Source organism: Crinia signifera, chromosome 3 (genome assembly GCF_055691185.1).
Source record: "Crinia signifera chromosome 3, ASM5569118v1, whole genome shotgun sequence".
Lineage (NCBI taxonomy): Eukaryota > Metazoa > Chordata > Amphibia > Anura > Myobatrachidae > Crinia > Crinia signifera.
This window is the reverse complement of record NC_139219.1, coordinates 326115331-326135265: the sequence shown is the minus strand read 5'-3', so window position 1 is coordinate 326135265 and position 19935 is coordinate 326115331. Positions and strand designations below refer to the sequence as shown.

General features: G+C 49.3%; 1 protein-coding gene across 1 annotated transcript in view; it reads left to right on the top strand.

Annotated features, from left to right (window-relative positions):
- Nucleotides 1-19935, top strand: part of CHRNA2 (cholinergic receptor nicotinic alpha 2 subunit) — a 56325-nt gene that overhangs the window by 32990 nt on the left and 3400 nt on the right. Inside the window, exons 3-6 of the mRNA XM_083178841.1 lie at nt 779-930; nt 7951-7995; nt 9125-9234; nt 18371-19409. Of these exons, the coding sequence (XP_083034967.1) occupies nt 779-930; nt 7951-7995; nt 9125-9234; nt 18371-19409 (1346 nt within the window). The remainder of the gene's footprint in view (nt 1-778; nt 931-7950; nt 7996-9124; nt 9235-18370; nt 19410-19935) is intronic.

Here is a 19935-nt window from a genome sequence, read left to right as displayed (position 1 = left end):
TACAATGGGAATATTCCTCATTCTGCACAAATGTCTGCATTGTCTGGGAGCTTTCAGCAATATCCCTGTAATGAAGTTACACAGCGCCAGCTTCAAAGAGAGAGAATTATATCCGGCGTGATTGTGATCCCTCCTGATCGGCTCATCTGCATCAAGTGTGTGGTATAATATAGGTCAGGGGCGAGCCGTGTTCCTGAGCGCCCACATTCAAGGCAGCAGGATGAGCTAAGCATCGTTATTTATTTATACTTAATAAAGTTTTTTCGGTTTGGATCCAAGACTGATCGCAAACGTTATCAGCGGCCCGTCCAAAATGTGGCGGATATCGGCCAGAATAAAAATTTGACTTTGATTACCGAAGGGGAGAAAAATCATTCGATGGTCAGCGACGGTAAAATGCTAGGGAACAGATGTGGGCGGCGGAGTGGAGGGGTGGCGCGTTTGTAATATTCGCTGTTGTCACCGATGATGCCCATAACGTTTATTTTAATTACTCTTAAAACACCATCAAACTACCAAGATCACTGTAAGTAGGCAACAGCTGAACAGCGCCACCAGGTGGTCTGTTGCAGAGTAACCTTGTTAGGTGTCGCATCTCAGAAGACTTGATTACAGAATGGGTGAGACTTTGAGCAGTCTTCTGTCGGTAGAATGCGATGCCACCATGAGAGCTACATCTTACGTTGGTACATTAGAAATGAAGAACTATAATACAGAATAATAATTATCCACTTTATTACTGGTTTGCGGCATAACTCTGAGCTCTGTCTCCTCGCAGTGTCGCAATCGCAGAGGACGCGGTCCCACGCAGAGGAACGTCTATTCAAGAGCTTGTTCAGTGGGTATAATCGCTGGTCCAGGCCGGTGCCAAATACCTCAGACGTCGTCATCGTCAAGTTCGGCCTATCCATTGCCCAACTCATAGATGTGGTGAGTGTTTACTGTGTGCTGAATGTTCCATATGTTATATATGCACTACATGTACCACACAGACAGACACTGTATGAGTTATATCGCTGCAGCTTTATAACACGAGGGCCTGATTCAGAGGTGGGCTCTGTTGCGTGTGTCTGCAAAAGAGCACCGTTAATAACATACAAATGCTAGATTCAGCCTTCCTCTGGGATATGCAAACCCTACGCCCCTGTGTGCCAGGGGCACCAGCCTATGGCAGGAGCAGTGTCTCCGTCTAAGTGTGGCCTCTGCGGAAACATCTGCGTATGAGAACCCAGACACTCATTATCTATATATACTCATTATAACAGCATGTCCCGTGCGGCAGATTCTCCTACTCTGTCTTCCGTCGAACCCAGACACTCCACAGCCCCAATCCCGGCGCACCAGATGGCCTGTTTTATTGTGCTCCCTCCAGGTCCGCCTCCCAGACACCGCCCAGAAACGCCCATTGATTTGCATAGCCACGCCTGTTGCCACAGTCAGGGGAATGCATGGGCGACGTGCCATAGGGGTTTGCAGAATACTTTGCATGTACGCAGCAGCAAGTAACCACTCAACTGCGCAATGTGAGATCAGACTGTCGCTCCTGCGTCCCAATAAAGCTGGGTGACCCTACTGGGTGCAACTGGTCCCTCATCCTGACAAGAAGGGTCCCATGTCACATCTTCTTTATTTAAATATACCCTGAAGCCCCCTCCTCCCACCACCAAGCTACATGGTCCTGAATGCATATTGGATGTACATAGTCCTGGACCCCACTAGATCTCTATTGGAAGCTGCCGACCCTGGAGACTGCATATATCTGCTGTGCCCTAATTGTGTTGCTTAGTAACAAACCCCCACATTACTAAGATGGGATGTTGCTATGGGCAACCAATCAGAATCTATTCCGTATTTATTTAGCACCTTCTAGAAGATAGTAGATAGTATCTGATTGGTTGCCCATGGCAACATCCCATGTGAACTAGAACTCTCTTCTTAGTAAATTCCCTTACAGTGTCTAGATTGACCAGTGAGTAGACGCCAAAAGGTCAACTTGCAACCATTCAACATGGTCAAAATGTTGACATGAAATGGGACGACATTGTTGAACGGGCAACTTGAAAATAGGTCGACACATAAAAAGGTCGACATGGTTTTTCCCCACAATTTTTTGGACTTTTTGAGGTACTTGTTTCCTAGCACGGCCACAACGATTTCCATCGGGGTGGTCGTGTCGGAAAAATTGACCCGATTTTTTTATTGAATCAAATGTGAATAGGGTCCCTGGGACCCGATTTTACATTGAATTTAATGTAAAATATTCCCTAGACCCCCAATTTTACAGCGTAATCCCCACCCCATGATTGACGTGAACCCGAAGCGTGGCGAGCGCAGCGGTGCGCGTCCTCCGACCTTTTCATTCCCCTACTATCCACGTCGGCGTGGAGTTGAGAATATATAGTGTGGCGAGCGCAGCGAGCCACCGAGCCCGAATCGTGGCGAGCGTAGCGAGCCCCGCGAGGGAATGCGTATAACTTCACAGGTATATGCGTCCACTCGCGGGGCTCGCTGCGCTCCCCACGCTTCGGGTTCACGTCAATCGTGGGGTGACGACGGGGCCATATATTATGTGAAATGGGTCATATTGGCCCATTTCAAATTTTTTACTATGTGAGATGGACTTAATCAAGTCCATCTCATCTTGTGCCATTATAATGGCACAAGACCGACGCGATGCTCCCGATTTCAATGTTAAAAAATATTTTAACATTGAAGCCTATGGCAAAATCGGGGGCATCGCGTCGGTTGCGTCAGGGCCAATGTTAATGGTCCCGACCGACGCGATTCCCCCTGATTTTTCCTTTAACGGCAAAATGGACCTGATTTCAAAGGAAATCGGGTCCATCGCGGCCATCGTGTACCTTAACTTAAAGGTACACGATGGCCGCGATTGTGGCCGTTCTAGGAAACAAGTACCCTTTTTGACACTTTACTATTCACATGGACTACAACTGAGAGCGGTAAACTGTGCAGAGCGAGGCAAGCCCAAAATGACTTGGGGGTCCGTGTCGTCACCTTTTGATCATGTCGCTCTATTGTATGTTGGCATTTTGGTGTCTAATAATCCGCACCCCTACAAAGAGCCTGATTCAGATTTGGGGCGAAATGTAATAGAGTGCGATTTTTTAGACATGTGCGATTTTTGGTCAAAAACGGCCGAAATCGCACATTTTCCGAAAATCGCACATTTAATAGGTTGAAAATCGCGGTAAAAAATCGCACTTTTTACCGCGAAATCGCACTTTTAGAAGTGCGATTTTTAGTCACATTTCAATTCGCATCCAGATGTTTTCCCATTATAAAGTATACAACTCGCAAATGTAATAGGGTGCGATTTTTGGTCAATGTTACCAAAAATCGCAAAAAAAATAGACCAGGTTCTGACAGGCGAATTTGACAGAACCATGCACAGATCATTGAGATCTGTGCATGGTTCTGTTAATAAAAATGTGTAAAAGTGTTTTTATAAAAAAAAAAACGGCGTGGGGTCCCCCCTCCTAAGCATAACCAGCCCCGGGCTCATTGAGCCGGACCTGGTTCCAAAAATACGGGGGAACAAAAAGCATAGGGGTCCCCCGTATTTCTGAAACCAGCCCCGGACTCTTGGACCGGTCCTGGTTCCAAAAATACGGGGGACAAAAAATCTGGGGGTCCCCCGTATTTTGAAACCAGCACCGGGCTCCAACAGCCCGCGGTGTCATGCCACAGCCGGGGGACACTTTTTATACAAGGTCCCCCGGCCAAAACATGAGCACCGTGGCTGGTCAGCCTTGGACGGGGTACCTGGAGGAGTGGGGACCCCCCCAATAAAGGGGTCCCCCCCCCCCAGGCTTCACCCGTCCAGGGCTGAAGCCCGGGGCTGTCACCGGCGTCCGTGGCCAGTGGACGCCGGCCTGATAGGGTTAAATCCATCATACATATCATTACATTGCTTTTTACCGGCGAACTACAAGTGCCAGCAGACCTCCCCCGCATGCTGGGACTTGGAGAACCACAAGTCCCAGCATGCAGGGCATTAATGGGCCCGCTGGGACTTGTAGTCCACCTGTAAAAAGAATGTTTATAAAAAACACACACACAGAGAAGTACAAGTTTATTACACACACACACCTCAATTTTACACCAGCATACTTACCATTCCTGGATCCAGCGCTGGTCTGGCTGCTTTACAGCCGGCTCCCCCCGCACTGACAGGCAGCGGGGAGAACCGCTTTCTCCGTTGCCTGTCACCGGCTTTCTCCGTAGCTTCTGTAGCTCTGTCCCAGTGCTACAGAGGCTGAGAGCGTGATTGGCTGAGCTACAGTATGCGTCTCCATGGAGACGCATAGCTCAGCCAATCAGGACTGAGCTATGCGTCTCCATGGAGACGCATACTGTAGCTCAGCCAATCACGCTCTCAGCCTCTGTAGCACTGGGACAGAGCTACAGAAGCTACGGAGAAAGCCGGTGACAGGCAACGGAGAAAGCGGTTCTCCCCGCTGCCTGTCAGTGCGGGGGGAGCCGGCTGTAAAGCAGCCAGACCAGCGCTGGATCCAGGAATGGTAAGTATGCTGGTGTAAAATTGAGGTGTGTGTGTGTAATAAACTTGTACTTCTCTGTGTGTGTGTTTTTTATAAACATTCTTTTTACAGGTGGACTACAAGTCCCAGCGGGCCCATTAATGCCCTGCATGCTGGGACTTGTGGTTCTCCAAGTCCCAGCATGCGGGGGAGGTCTGCTGGCACTTGTAGTTCGCCGGTAAAAAGCAATGTAATGATATGTATGATGGATTTAACCCTATCAGGCCGGCGTCCACTGGCCACGGACGCCGGTGACAGCCCCGGGCTTCAGCCCTGGACGGGTGAAGCCTGGGGGGGGGGGACCCCTTTATTGGGGGGGTCCCCACTCCTCCAGGTACCCCGTCCAAGGCTGACCAGCCACGGTGCTCATGTTTTGGCCGGGGGACCTTGTATAAAAAGTGTCCCCCGGCTGTGGCATGACACCGCGGGCTGTTGGAGCCCGGTGCTGGTTTCAAAATACGGGGGACCCCCAGATTTTTTGTCCCCCGTATTTTTGGAACCAGGTCCGGCTCAATGAGCCCGGGGCTGGTTATGCTTAGGAGGGGGGACCCCACGCCGTTTTTTTTTTAACTTTTTTTTTTTTGCACAAAAGCGCATTTATAAAAATGCGCACATTTTCATGACTGAAAATGCGCACATTTTCATGACTAAAAATCGCGGCAAATCGCGGCAAATCGCATTTTTTTGCCGCTAATTCGCATCTCATTACATATGCGAATTCGCGGCAAAAAATGCGATTTTTAAAGGTGCGATTTGGTGCGATTTTTTTTTAGTCTAAAAAATCGCACCCTATTACATTTCGCCCTTGATCGTTAATCAAAGAATTAGCGAATGGAGTGATTATCTAACAACTGCACCTGTGTACCGTACGCATAGCACGTGCGTGAGGGTGTATAGCGATAGAAGATGTGTATGGATCTTAAACGCAATGTGGTCGGAGCTTGACTGACAGGAAGCCGGAGTTTGGGGGGGGTGGTAACAAGTTTTCTGAGTGTTTCAGAAAAAAACACAGGTGTGTCCCTTGGCGTTTCTGAGGGTCTGTGATGTCAGACCTGGCCATTTCCACCTTATCTCGGTCACAGATTAGTGGAAGCCTCAGATGTTCCTGGAATTGCGTATGGATTTGTGAGTGATTAGCGATACATTCGCAATTCTCTCGCAATTGTACATGGCACGTTTTCTGTTTCACACTGGTGGCTTTCTCCTCGCAGTACACTGCAAATTCTCACATTAGCGGTCCGGTCTGAATCGGCCCCTAAGATCGGTAAATGGATAACGTTGGGGCTCTAGGGGAGGGCCATCCATGGTTTTGTTATTTGCGGTAGACAGGTGTGACTGGATTTCAACTTATTAACAGTCATTGCAATCAACCGTAAAAAGAAAAGATTGCCGGTATCTGCTGTGACACAAAACTCACCAAAACTACCTCATGGGCGGGTGAGGAGAGGCTTCCACTGTGAGCTCCACCTTCAATGAACAAACCCCACCCCCGAGGCTCCCTTATGTGTCATTTGCAAAAATGAGCTCTGGCTCCCCTATTGAATTTAACCCTTTCACTTCCTTGTTTACCGCCCCTTCCTACTGTGTACTGTGTGTCTCTTCATCTCCTCACTGTTCCTGTGACACTCACGTGTTGGGGGCCTCTATGCTGGTTTCCTGACTCATTCTGTCTCTAATCCCCGGAATAGTGACTGCACTTATAGAGTCATCTCACATCACTGTGCTACATTATGTTATTGCCCAGGCTTCCCGTACATTCCCCACCGCTGTACAGTAATTGAGACATGACTTTTTGTGCCTGTTCTGCCAATCTCCAAGTGCTGAATCCATGAATTTCCTGCGATTAACATCAAATGAATCACCCATCGCTCAATACACATGCAATCTATCAATTACTGGGCTGTGCGGCTCTGCTCGCTGCTGTCATGTTCACTTAAAAAATGAAGAAGATGGATACAATGAAAAATCCCAGCAATATACTGTAGTAACAAAGAATGACCTTGTGCTGTATCCGCGCAGCCGCGATGAGGGGAGTTCTGCTAGTATCAGAAGGGTGCAAACAACGTGGCACCTCTGCCTATCAGTGACTGGTTAGCAGCTGTCTGTATAATGGACTAATTACATGTATCTTAAATGCTTCATTCAGAAAGTTAAAATACCGGCAATAAGGGCATTTACCATGGACTCAGGGGAGGATTTGACATAGGCCCTTATTCTGGTTCACTTGCAAAGGCAAATTCCTTATCAAATGGACAAAATCATGTGCACTGCTGGTGGGGCAGATGTAACTTGTGCAAATATAAAACAGTTAGGGTAAAACTTAATAAGCTTTTGGTCTGGGCTCCAACAATGACCATCCATGATGTTGTGGCTTTGAAGTACAGAGTGTGCGCCGTTTCTACGACGTTCTAGTTAGTCCCATCCATCAATGTGCCACGGGTGCCCGGACCGCTGCCCACAGATTCTGTCATGGGTAGAGGACAGGACTTGCCTCCCTACCTGGCTGATCACACCTCAGGCCTCTTACGGTTATGAGTCACGTCTATTGGAAAGACGAGAATCGCCATGGATCAGACACCTGCCCAATAATATAACTGTATCTTATTTCTTATCTTTCCTGTTGATCGATTCCTGTATAATTGTGACTACCGTACAAAGCTGCACAATTCTGCCAATTACAGCAATTACAATACAGAATAATTAAAAAATAACAAAGGAATCCAGGTTAGAATTCATCTTGGCGCTTGTTGCTAGGCTACTGCCCATACCGTGACTAAAATCTCCAGAACAACGTGGGACGAGTGGGTACCTGATGATACATGTACGTTTGGAAGATAATAAATAATCAGCGGATATGAATATTTCCCGGACACGTCTCACCACGCTTGGCTGGACCCAGGGCATGGGAATACCGATCGCGGCCACAGCCCCTTTCATTTTCCAGCCATAAATATTAATATTTCTCTGCTGCTACCTTTAGGATCCCATCAGTTGCAGATGGCGCTGGGCACAGCCACCTGGGTAATGAGTTAGTGGCAGGAGGCCTCTGTGCACAGATAAAGTCCTTTGACCCTTCTGGCTTGCTGTAACCGGTAATCTTTTCAATATGTTGGGTTCAGCACATTTCAAATCGCTGTTCTATAGGGGCCTGAAACATAAATCAGAATCCGGTTCCGTCAGTTACTCCTTGGCCTTCTCAGGCAGCCGCAGGGCCGGCTGGCAGGGGCAGATAACACAGCGGTGGGTAACTCTGCTGTGTGCAGTGTTTGGGGGCTTGCTGTGTCCCAGCTGGGGGCAACTTGATGGCGACAGATTCCAATTTTGATAAATGACACATACAGTATATGCATTTCCTGATTGGCGGTTTGTCAGTTTTTTTTTCTATTTGCAGGATGAAAAAAATCAGATGATGACAACGAACGTGTGGCTGAAGCAGGTAGGCTTACACAACGTACCTCCATGGGACTGGGCCAGAGATTACTGGGGGAAGTAGATTTATTGCTCTGTAAGTTAATGTATTCAATGCGGCTGGCGAGGGGGTTAAATGGCGTTTAACCCCCACTGTATTCAATGTTCCGGGGGAACCCTTGCTGTCAGGTGAAGGCGAGGATTCCCCCAAACAGTGAGGCTTGCGGCTAATGCAGAGAGCCCGCTACATTTAGCCAAGAGCCTCGCTGGCCGCACACGCCGTTTCCACGTCGCTGCAAAAACCCAGCGAGGAAGAAACGGCGTGTGCAGGGGGGTCAGTTGAATACCGACCGTGCGAGCTGTGACAGCGAGCAATCAGCACTTCCTACTGTCACAGCTCGCACGTCAGTATTCAACTGACCCCCTGCACCATTCTGCATAAATGGTTATAAAACCGCTGCATGGACTAATATACTGGACCCTCAGCCGCTAGACAATGATAAATGACCCCGCTGAATTAATAGGCTGTGCTAATATTACCCAGACTCCGCTCTGATGAGCCTGTGAGTGACACCGATGGCGCGTCTGCGGGATAATGGCGTATGACAGGATTTCTGGCTGTATCTCTCCAATAATAGAGGTGACAACATGATATCACAATGTCCCCGCTGTCTAATGATTCTGCTTATTCAGCGACAGAAACCACACTCTCCGCGATTTTAAATTAACTCGGCATCAAAGTGTTTAGCCCGTAATACCTTCTACACCCTCCGCCAATATGCATAAGAAGAGGAAAGTAATGAGTTTTATACAAGAGAAGGACGGAGATCAAATCATTAATGATGTGAAAATATTCCCTGAAAAGGAACATTTACAGTATTGGTCACTGTTTTCGGTTCCGATGCCGCAGGAACGCACATTGGGATCGAATCGAGATCGGTTGCCGGCAAATGTGGTGCGATTTGCACTAACTTGCTATCGATTTTGACTATATAGTCAAAATCGAAGATCGATAGCCCAAATCGCACTTTGTGACCACAGCATAAGAGAATAATGATTGATTGTTTTGTTTGTGGAGTTGTGATGCAAGATTTGTTTACACCTGTTGTTCCGCAATGTCAACGTGTTTGTTACTGTAAATGTTTGTTGGTCTACAGGAATGGAACGACTATAAACTACGGTGGAACCCAGCAGACTACGATAATGTCACCTCCATCCGGGTCCCCTCAGAGATGATCTGGATTCCCGATATTGTATTGTACAACAAGTAAGTGAGGGCCGGTACGTAGCTGTCATGGGGGTTCCTATGCTGCCAAACTATTTATTTCCTATTTACACTATTTTCTATTTCCGCCAAAGGATTTGTCTGAAAGGTTCTAGAGATTGAAAATGTGCAATTCATTCACAAACTCTACATACGCAAAAGAATTCACAACATCCCAAAAAGTCAGAGGTTGGCCACGTACAAGGGTACTTCAGTTAGGTTCATACATCTCGTACAGGCGAGAGTTTCACATTCCATCTCATACAGGAGAGAGTGCCGCCATTCCATCTCGTACAGGAGAGAGTGCCGCCATACCATCTCGTACAGGAGAGTGTGCCGCCATTCCATCTCATACAGGAGAGAGTGCCACCATTCCATCTCATACAGGAGAGAGTGCCGCCATTCCATCTCGTACAGGAGAGAGTGCCGCCATTCCATCTCGTACAGGAGAGTGTGCCGCCATTCCATCTCGTACAGGAGAGAGTGCCGCCATTCCATCTCGTACAGGAGAGTGTGCCGCCATTCCATCTCGTACAGGAGAGTGTGCCGCCATTCCATCTCATACAGGAGAGTGTGCCGCCATTCCATCTCATACAGGAGAGAGTGCCGCCATTCCATCTCATACAGGAGAGAGTGCCACCATTCCATCTCGTACAGGAGAGTGTGCCGCCATTCCATCTCATACAGGAGAGAGTGCCGCCATTCCATCTCATATAGGAGAGAATGTCGCCATTCCATCTCGTACAGGAGAGAGTGCCGCCATTCCATCTCATACAGGAGAGAGTGCCACCATTCCATCTCATACAGGAGAGAGTGCCGCCATTCCATCTCGTACAGGAGAGAGTGCCGCCATTCCATCTCGTACAGGAGAGAGTGCCGCCATTCCATCTCATACAGGAGAGAGTGCCACCATTCCATCTCGTACAGGAGAGTGTGCCGCCATTCCATCTCATACAGGAGAGAGTGCCGCCATTCCATCTCATACAGGAGAGAGTGCCACCATTCCATCTCGTACAGGAGAGTGCCGCCATTCCATCTCATACAGGAGAGAGTGCCACCATTCCATCTCGTACAGGAGAGTGCCGCCATTCCATCTCATACAGGAGAGAGTGCCACCATTCCATCTCGTACAGGAGAGTGCCGCCATTCCATCTCATACAGGAGAGAGTGCCACCATTCCATCTCGTACAGGAGAGTGCCGCCATTCCATCTCATACAGGAGAGAGTGCCACCATTCCATCTCGTACAGGAGAGTGTGCCGCCATTCCATCTCATACAGGAGAGTGTGCCGCCATTCCATCTCATACAGGAGAGTGCCGCTATTCCATCTCATACAGGAGAGTGCCGCTATTCCATCTCGTGCCGGCAGAGACATCAGCAGCTAATAGTTTATATTTTATATCTTTTAACTGAACTGAGTAAAGAAAACTATAACTTTGAACTGAGATTTCCCATCCCGAGCTCCAAGCGCATTATCCGCAGAGCCGACTCCGGAGTGGCCGCAGCAGAAATTAATTTCAATTTATTGGATCAAAAGTTCAAGGACTTCAAACCGGGGCTGGTTCAATCATGATGGCTGTCTGGCTGGAAGAGTTCCACTGTCCCAATGTTCCACTAAGTTCTCCAACTGTGACTGTGTGTGCATGTGTGCTGCGTGTCTGCGTGTGTTGTGTCTGTGTGTCTGTGTGCTGCGTGTCTGCGTGTGTTGTGTCTGTGTGTCTGTGTGTTGCGTGTCTGTGTGTGCTGCGTGTCTGCGTGTGATGTGTGTCTGTGTGCTGCGTTTCTGTGTGTTGTGTGCATGTGTGCTGCGTGTGTGTCTGTGTGCTGCGTGTCTGCGTGTGGTTGTGTCTGTGTGTGTTGTGTCTGTGTGTTGTGTGTGTTGCGTGTCTGTGTGCTTCGTGTCTGTGTGTGTTGTGTGTCTGTGTGCTGCGTGTCTATGTGTGCTGTGTCTGTGTGTGCATGTGTGTTGCGTGTCTGTGTGTGCATGCATGTGTGTTGGGTGTCTGTGTATTTCGTGTCCATGTGTGCTGTGTCCGTGTGTGTTGTGTCTGTGTGTGTTGCGAGTCTGTGTACTGTATCTGCGTGCTGTGTGTCTATGTGCATGTGTGTTGTGTGTCTGTGTGTGTGTTGCGTGTCTGTGTGTGCTGCGTGTCTGCGTGTGATGTGTGTCTGTGTGCTGCGTTTCTGTGTGTTGTGTGCATGTGTGCTGCGTGTGTGTCTGTGTGCTGCGTGTCTGCGTGTGGTTGTGTCTGTGTGTGTTGTGTCTGTGTGTTGTGTGTGTTGCGTGTCTGTGTGCTTCGTGTCTGTGTGTGTTGTGTGTCTGTGTGCTGCGTGTCTATGTGTGCTGTGTCTGTGTGTGCATGTGTGTTGCGTGTCTGTGTGTGCATGCATGTGTGTTGGGTGTCTGTGTATTTCGTGTCCATGTGTGCTGTGTCCGTGTGTGTTGTGTCTGTGTGTGTTGCGAGTCTGTGTACTGTATCTGCGTGCTGTGTGTCTATGTGCATGTGTGTTGTGTGTCTGTGTGTGTGTTGCGTGTCTGTGTGTGCTGCGTGTCTGTGTGTGCTGCGTGTCTGTGTGCTGCGTGTCTGTGTGTGTTGCGTGTCTCTATGTGTTGCGTGTCTGTGCTGCGTGTCTGTGTGTCTATGTGCATGTGTGTTGTGTGTCTGTGTGTGTGTGTTGCGTGTCTGTGTGTGCTGCGTGTCTGTGTGTGTTGCGTGTCTGTGTGCTGCGTGTCTGTGTGTGTTGCGTGTCTCTATGTGTTGGGTGTCTGTGTGCTGCGTGTCTGTGTGTGCTGCGTGTCTGTGTATGTTGTGTGTCTGTGTGCAGCGTGTGTATATTGTTAAGCTAGCAGCCGCTACATATTGTGTATGACACACCCCGCGTCTCTCTGTGCGAGGAGGAATGAATTGCTGTCATCTATCTAATGTCACATTAATTTAGCGGCTTAATGATCTGCGCTCATAGGGAGCAGCGGTGACGCCTGTCACTTCCATTCAGGGTCCGCGGTTTGCATAACAAAGCAATTATCCCGCTACACTGGCGTGCTGCACATTTAGATATTTAGCAGACGTAATAACTCATGGTGGCATATTTATTGTGTCCGGAGCGACTGTGGCTGTACAGCCATCCATATTCCTGGTCATTGTGTTCCTGCGGGGCAGTCCTGGGACCCCAGCAGTGTGTGCTGAGCTGCGGAGAGATGCTGTGCTGCTGAGCAGCCTGTCATCTCTCTCCCCCACTGCCCAGCTCCCTGCAACAGGGGAGGAGGGAGCGGGATCAGGGCCTCTCCAGCAAACCCAGGCCTGGAAAAAGTCCGTCCCCCCCCCTCCCCGGCCTGTAGACGCCACTAATCACACGCGCCAAGGCGTTAGTACGGGCAGGGGACAGAAGGGACCGACAGGGGGCTAGTGCAGGGGAACCCTCAGTGTTTTATGGCTGTCCCAATGAAAACACTGGGCATTTCCCCCCCCCCCGGGCGGGGCTAACATCGCTTGTCGAGTGCACCCGCCCCGAATTCAGCCACCTCCAGCCAAGATAAAAGTCATTCTAGAGGGACTTTTGTCTGCGAACCGGGGGGGGGGGGGGATCATTCAATGGCGTGTGGGCGCTTTTACCTGCTAATATACGCAGCCTAGCGTACAGTTCTGAATCAGGCCTATAGAGACACTCTAATGACAATCCCTGGGAGTAACCAGCAAAGTAACACAATGGGTATTACATCGTCAGTCAGCAAAGTTACACAATGGTTACACACAGGGTATTACATCGTCAGTCAGCAAAGTTACACAATGGTTACACAATGGGTACACACAGGGTATTACATCTGCAGTCAGCAAAGTTACACAATGGTTACACAAAGGGTATTACATCTGCAGTCAGCAAAGTAACACAATGGTTACACAATGGGAACACACAGGGTATTACATCTGCAGTCAGCAAAGTAACACAATGGTTACACAATGGTTACACACAGGGTATTACATCTGCAGTCAGCAAAGTTACACAATGGTTACACAAAGGGTATTACATCTGCAGTCAGCAAAGTAACACAATGGTTACACAATGGGAACACACAGGGTATTACATCTGCAGTCAGCAAAGTAACACAATGGTTACACAATGGTTACACACAGGGTATTACATCTGCAGTCAGCAAAGTTACACAATGGTTACACAAAGGGTATTACATCTGCAGTCAGCAAAGTAACACAATGGTTACACAATGGTTACACACAGGGTATTACATCTGCAGCCAGCAAAGTAACACAATGATTACACAATGGTTACACACAGGGAATTACATCTGCAGTCAGCAAAGTAACACAATGGTTACACAATGGTTACACACAGGGTATTACATCGTCAGTCAGCAAAGTAACACAATGGTTACACAATGGGTACACACAGGGTATTACATCGTCAGTCTCAGTCAGCAAAGTAACACAATGGTTACACAATGGTTACACACAGGGTATTACATCGTCAGTCAGCAAAGTAACACAATGGTTACACAATGGGTACACACAGGGTATTACATCGTCAGTCAGCAAAGTAACACAATGGTTACACAATGGGTACACACAGGGTATTACATCGTCAGTCTCAGTCAGCAAAGTGACACAATGGTTACATAATGGTTACACACAGGGTATTACATCTGCAGCCAGCAAACATTCAATGGAGAAAACAAACATTTCTGTAAAGTCCCAATAGGGTTAGTGAGGAATTTCACAGAGAGATAATGGGAAACCTCCAGCATCTCCCAGATTCCCATATATATATATATACTGTATATGGTATGTCATGTGATGAGCAGGACGCCAGATAACGACACATGACGCACATTGCACTACTTAGAGATTCCCGTCCAGCCGCTCCTTACTCATAGGGAACATTTAGAGAAGCGCTGTGTGTTCCCCAGCGCTGACCATACATATGTGAGGATGGGATGCGGTCAAAATACCGGCGGTCAAAATACCGATGCCGGAATCCCGACCCCCGCAATGCCGGCACTTTGTCCCTCTATGGGTGTCATGGAATAAAATAGTGTGCCGAGCGTAGCGAGCCCACAAAGGGGGGGGCCTTCTTGTCGGCATTGCGACCGGCGGTATTGCAACCGCTGGGATTTCATACTGATCCCGTGAGGATGAGGAGGAGTCAACGCCATTTCCATCTCCTCTTATATCACGTTGGCACAGCTCAGCGGGGACAAGTCAACACATCTGTGGGCTACGCAGAGTTACATGTAGTGTAACCGCCAGTGGCATAACTAAGTTTTGGGCGCCCCCCCCCCCCCGCCAAGCACCCCCAATCCCCCGCCGCCCCGTCGCCCATGCAAAACCCCCCCCCCCAATCCCCTGCAGCCTCACCTATCGCGCTGGTCCCGCCCCCATACAGCAGACAGTTTCAGAGAACTGTGTGCTATATGGGGGCGGCCATTTTGTGGTGGTCCTCAGCAGAAGAATGGAGCCTCTGGGACCAGTGAGATAGGTAAGTCTGTGGGGGATTGGGGGGGGTGTAACTTTAGCACCGCAGCCCCCGGCGCCCCCACATGCACAGCGCCCCCCGCGGTGGCGGGGGCTGCGGTGCTATAGTTACGCCGCTGGTAACCGCGCCTAGTATACAGATGGATCCCCTCTCATTCATCCCCAGCGCCCACCAGAATATTTCCACTGGTGAGCGCTGGCTGAGAGGGTCTACATCAGACTGGGACGCATGACCCTCTCACACGCACACGCGTCCCAGTCACTCAGAGGCGGAAGCCCTGCCCATCTCCGCTTCAGGGAGACGGGCAGGATTAGGGGGTAGTGCGTAGAGGTGCTGGGGACCGGAGACTGCGGACGGAGAGGCGGCGGACGGCAACAGGGCATGCAAGCGTCTCGTGCCCGTTCTCCCTTCTGACGGATGGCGGGGCCTGGCGGCTGGCGATTCTATCCACAGCCCTCACTACAATGAAGGGGGCTCCATCTGGAAATCAGTCCCGGGCCCCATAATTCCTATTGGCAGCCCTGAAGATATGCCCATCTCTGTGTCAGTGTGCCATCATTCAGAGACCCCGGTGTCAGTGTGCCATCATTCTGGGACAACGGTGTCAGTGTGCCATCGCTCTAGGATCCTGTTGTCAGTGTGCACTGTTCTCGGATCCCGATGTCAGTGTACGATCGTTCTGGGACTGTGGTGTCAGTGTGTACTGTTCTGGGACCCCGGTGTCAGTGTGTACTGTTCTGGGACCCCGGTGTCAGTGTGTACTGTTCTGGGACCCCGGTGTCAGTGTGTACTGTTCTGGATCCCCGGTGTCAGTGTACCATCGTTCTGGGACCCCGGTGTCAGTGTGTACTGTTCTGGGACCCCGGTGTCAGTATGTACTGTTCTGGGTCCCCGGTGTCAGTGTACCATTGTTCTGGGACCCCGGTGTCAGTGTGTACTGTTCTGTGACCCCAGTGTCAGTGTGTACTGTTCTGGGACCCCGGTGTCAGTGTGTACTGTTCTGGGACCCCGGTGTCAGTGTGTACTGTTCTGGGACCCAGTGTCAGTGTACCACCGTTCTGGGACCCCGGTGTCAGTGTGTACTGTTCTGGGACCCCGGTGTCAGTGTGTACTGTTCTGGGTCCCCAGTGTCAGTGTACCATCGTTCTGGGACCCCGGTGTCAGTGTGTACTGTTCTGGGACCCCGGTGTCAGTGTGTACTGTTCTGGGACCCCAGTGTCAGTGTGTAGTGTTCTGAGACCCTGATATCAGTAAGTCCCCTGATGTGTTATTCCAGGACACCAGATTTAGTGGGCCATCGTTCTGGGACCCTGGTGTCAGTGGGCAGTATTCAATGTGGCCGACGAGGGGTTTAAACGTCGGGGATCGCTGAAAACAAGCGACCCACGCCATTTAACCCCCGCGCGGGCCACTGTATTCAATGATCCGGGGAAACCCTAATGCATGGAGCCCGCTGTATTTAGACGCAACTCTCACTGCTCCGGCGGCCACACACACTGTTTCCATTTCACCACTGCCCATTGCCACATTTCTGTGAAAGACTGCCCCAAATATCAAGTCAAAGATTTTATTTAACCCTTTGAGTGCCAAGTGAATTTGTCAAAATAGGTGTGAAAATTGCCAAGCAAACATTTGTATTAATCATAATGACCAGTAATATTACTTTACAGCGGCCGGCTCTCACCAGGGGTGCACACGCCCCGTGGCTGCAGAGCTTGCTCCTCTGCCCGCCGCCCTTTCCCGGCCGCCTCCCCGGGTGCCCCTCGCCGCTCCGTTGTCCCCCCTATACCTGTCCGTCTCCCTGAAACTGGGACGCGCATGCGTGTGAGAGACACACGCGCGTCCGTCAGATGGAGTGCCTCTGCGCCGGCGATCACCAGCGGAGGCATGCTGGCGGTCCCCGGCCAAAGAAGAGAGGCGCTCCATCTGTATATGGGAAATATAATCTTTTTTACACTTTTTTAATTTGAATTTATATAACAAATGTGAGCGACGCCTGCATTTTTAGCAGATATACTGTATTGAACATCTCTCACAAATGGTTAATACATACACTGCCTTGCTTTTAGTTTCATTGTCTTCGTCTCACTCTGTTGCCTGTTATATAGAATTTCTTTACCTCACATGTATGGCGGAATTGCACCATAGGGACGTAATACAGACTGCAGGGAATCAGACTCAATAATGTTTATGGAATTTTAAAATATGTTTTCATTTTCCTGTGTTCTTCTTACCACAGCAAAGTATGGGATGTGTATACGTGTAACGGAACAATGCTTACGCCGAGCCTGTGCGTTCCCCTCTGTAGGTACTAACAATCGCCTTTGTAATATCCTCGCCCAGGGGAGTCTGCCGCATGGAGTGGATTCAGCACAAGCTCCTGAGTCCTGACCATTCTGCCTCCGACAAACTATTTTATCATTGATTTCTCGTTTTATTTTGGACTAGGAAACATTTCTCCATCTTTTTCTTTCGCAGCAAATTATTTCATTCTCGGAAAACCTCAATTCTATTCCTTCCCCGTCCGCTGTGATTTCTGCGTCAGCGGATCGCGTTCCGCTTACAGCGAGCAGCATGGGGAGGGCCCCGAGAATAGACCTCTGTGGAGAACCAATCATGCCCCAGCTGTGTAGTGCGCAGTGTGATGATTCGCTGGCATCATTATCATTATATGTTGGGAAACCATTTACTGTACATCAGAATGTATCAACCCTATGGGCACAGTTCTGTTTACAGTATCAATACCCTATGGCATTATGGGATAACTGCAGGCACAAGCTACAATCATGTTGTCCTGGTTTTCAGACTTCCTCCTTCCAGGCACCGTCCAGGTTTTAAGGCTATCCATGGTTGAGCACATATAGTTTTTGTTTAATGAAAATAAATTATGAACTACAGAATACTAATTACCTGTCACCTGCGCTCAAACATGAATAACGTTACCTGGACCAATAAGGGTTCTGAGGACTAAATTTGATAAATAATCAAAAGACAAAAATAGGACCCCAAGTTGTTTTTGGTATAATCTTTATGTGTTTCCAGTCTGCGTAGCCTTAGACCAACCCTTAGCCCTGATAGCCCTCAGTTTTGCGTAGCGGTTGCGAATGTGTTTGTGATGTCTCCGGTAGGTGTCTCTTTGTATTCCTGAGTGACAGCTTCACTTGTGGACATTAGCATCTCTGTAGCCTAGACAATTGCAATTGCATTTGCTTACAAACTTGAATTAGGCCCCAAGATGATACAGCTGTACTCACTGTTATAAACACCGTTAGATGGAGCAGAGCGGAGTGCGATACAGCTCACTCCACTCATATCTCATGGGAAGTGGAAGACTACTGCCTCCTACTGGGGTACTTTCACAGAGTCCCAAGATGACTCTGCACATGGTCAGTACGAAGCCTTGGTGGCCATCAAGAGGCAATACTGCCACTGCTAAAATATATTCAACAACAAAATCCTACTCATCCCAGAGAATAAATAATAATACACTGAAACAGAGGTATTGTGTAGACTATATTATATTCAGGCTCAACCCGCTTCTGTAGTAAACATCCCAGAACACGGAACTGTCATGCATTTGTTGATCAATGTCTCCGAGTTACGTTGGACTTGACGTGAATAACCCAATGATTTTCTCTTTATTCTCCGGCAGTGCGGATGGGGAGTTTGCGATCACGCATATGACGAAAGCTCACCTGTTTCACAACGGGAGGGTAAAGTGGACCCCGCCGGCTATCTACAAGAGCTCCTGCAGCATCGATGTCACCTTCTTCCCTTTTGACCAGCAGAACTGCAAGATGAAATTTGGTTCTTGGACTTACGACAAGGCCAACATTGACCTGGAGAGCATGGAGCGCAACGTGGACCTGAAGGACTACTGGGAGAGCGGGGAGTGGGCCATAGTCAACGCCGTTGGGACGTACAACTCCAAAAAGTATGACTGCTGCACGGAAATATACCCTGACATCACGTATTTCTTTATTATTAGGCGATTGCCCCTATTCTACACCATCAATTTAATTATTCCATGTCTACTGATCTCCTGCCTTACCGTCCTTGTGTTCTACCTTCCATCCGACTGCGGGGAGAAGATCACTCTGTGCATCTCCGTACTTCTGTCCCTCACAGTGTTTCTTCTGCTGATTACGGAGATCATCCCCTCCACGTCACTGGTGATCCCACTGATTGGGGAGTACCTTCTCTTCACCATGATCTTCGTCACGCTGTCCATTGTCATCACCGTTTTCGTGCTGAATGTGCACCACCGCTCGCCTAGTACTCACAAGATGCCTCTTTGGGTGCGCTCAGTCTTTCTGGACCACATACCCAGGTGGCTATTTATGAAGCGGCCACCGGCCCCGGTGGAAGACATTATTGGTCAGTACGACGCGCCGGAGCTTAAACTCAGTACTTCCAAATACTGGATGGAGACGGATGTGGACGAGAAATGGGGGGACCAGGAGGTTGAGGTGCAGCCTTGTCACGTACATCACATCTCCACCCACACCCACAGCGTTCAGTACCGATATGACTATAACCATCCGGTGCCTGGGGGGCAGTGCCAGACCCCTCGACAGAACAAGGCGGAGAACGCGGAACCTAATTTCTTGCTCTCCCCAAGCATTTTAAAAGCCTTAGAAGGAGTTCACTACATAGCGGATCACCTGCGGGCCGAGGATGCGGATTTCTCTGTAAGTATCATACTTAAGGCCTACTTCAGGCCTGTTCACAGGGCAAATTTGTTCTCAAAATGGGCAAAACCATGCTGACTGCAGGTGGGGCAGATGTAACAGGTGCAGAGAGAGTTAAGGCCAGACAGATTGGGCCTAGAAATTGGCCCAAATAGAGTCTGGTGTGTGTGTATTAAGTTAACTATTTGTACTACTGTGGGACTTCAAGTCCCAGCGGGCCCTTTAATGCCCCGCATGCTGAGTCTTGTGGTTCTCCAAGTCCCTGCATGCGGTGCAGGCTTGCTGGGACTTGTAGTTCCACAACAATACACAATAGTTTCTTCTTATTTTACACATTTATCAGCCTGATGCCCACAGCCCAGGGGCATCGGAGATAGCCCCAGACATGGGCTGGTAAATTCTGGAGGGGGGGCGCCCCTTTATTGGGGGGGACCCCACTTCCCAAGTATCCCTGCCCATGCTGACCGGTCAGGGGGTGAATGCTTTGGCCGGGGGGACTTGTATAAAAAGTCTCCCCTCGGCTGAG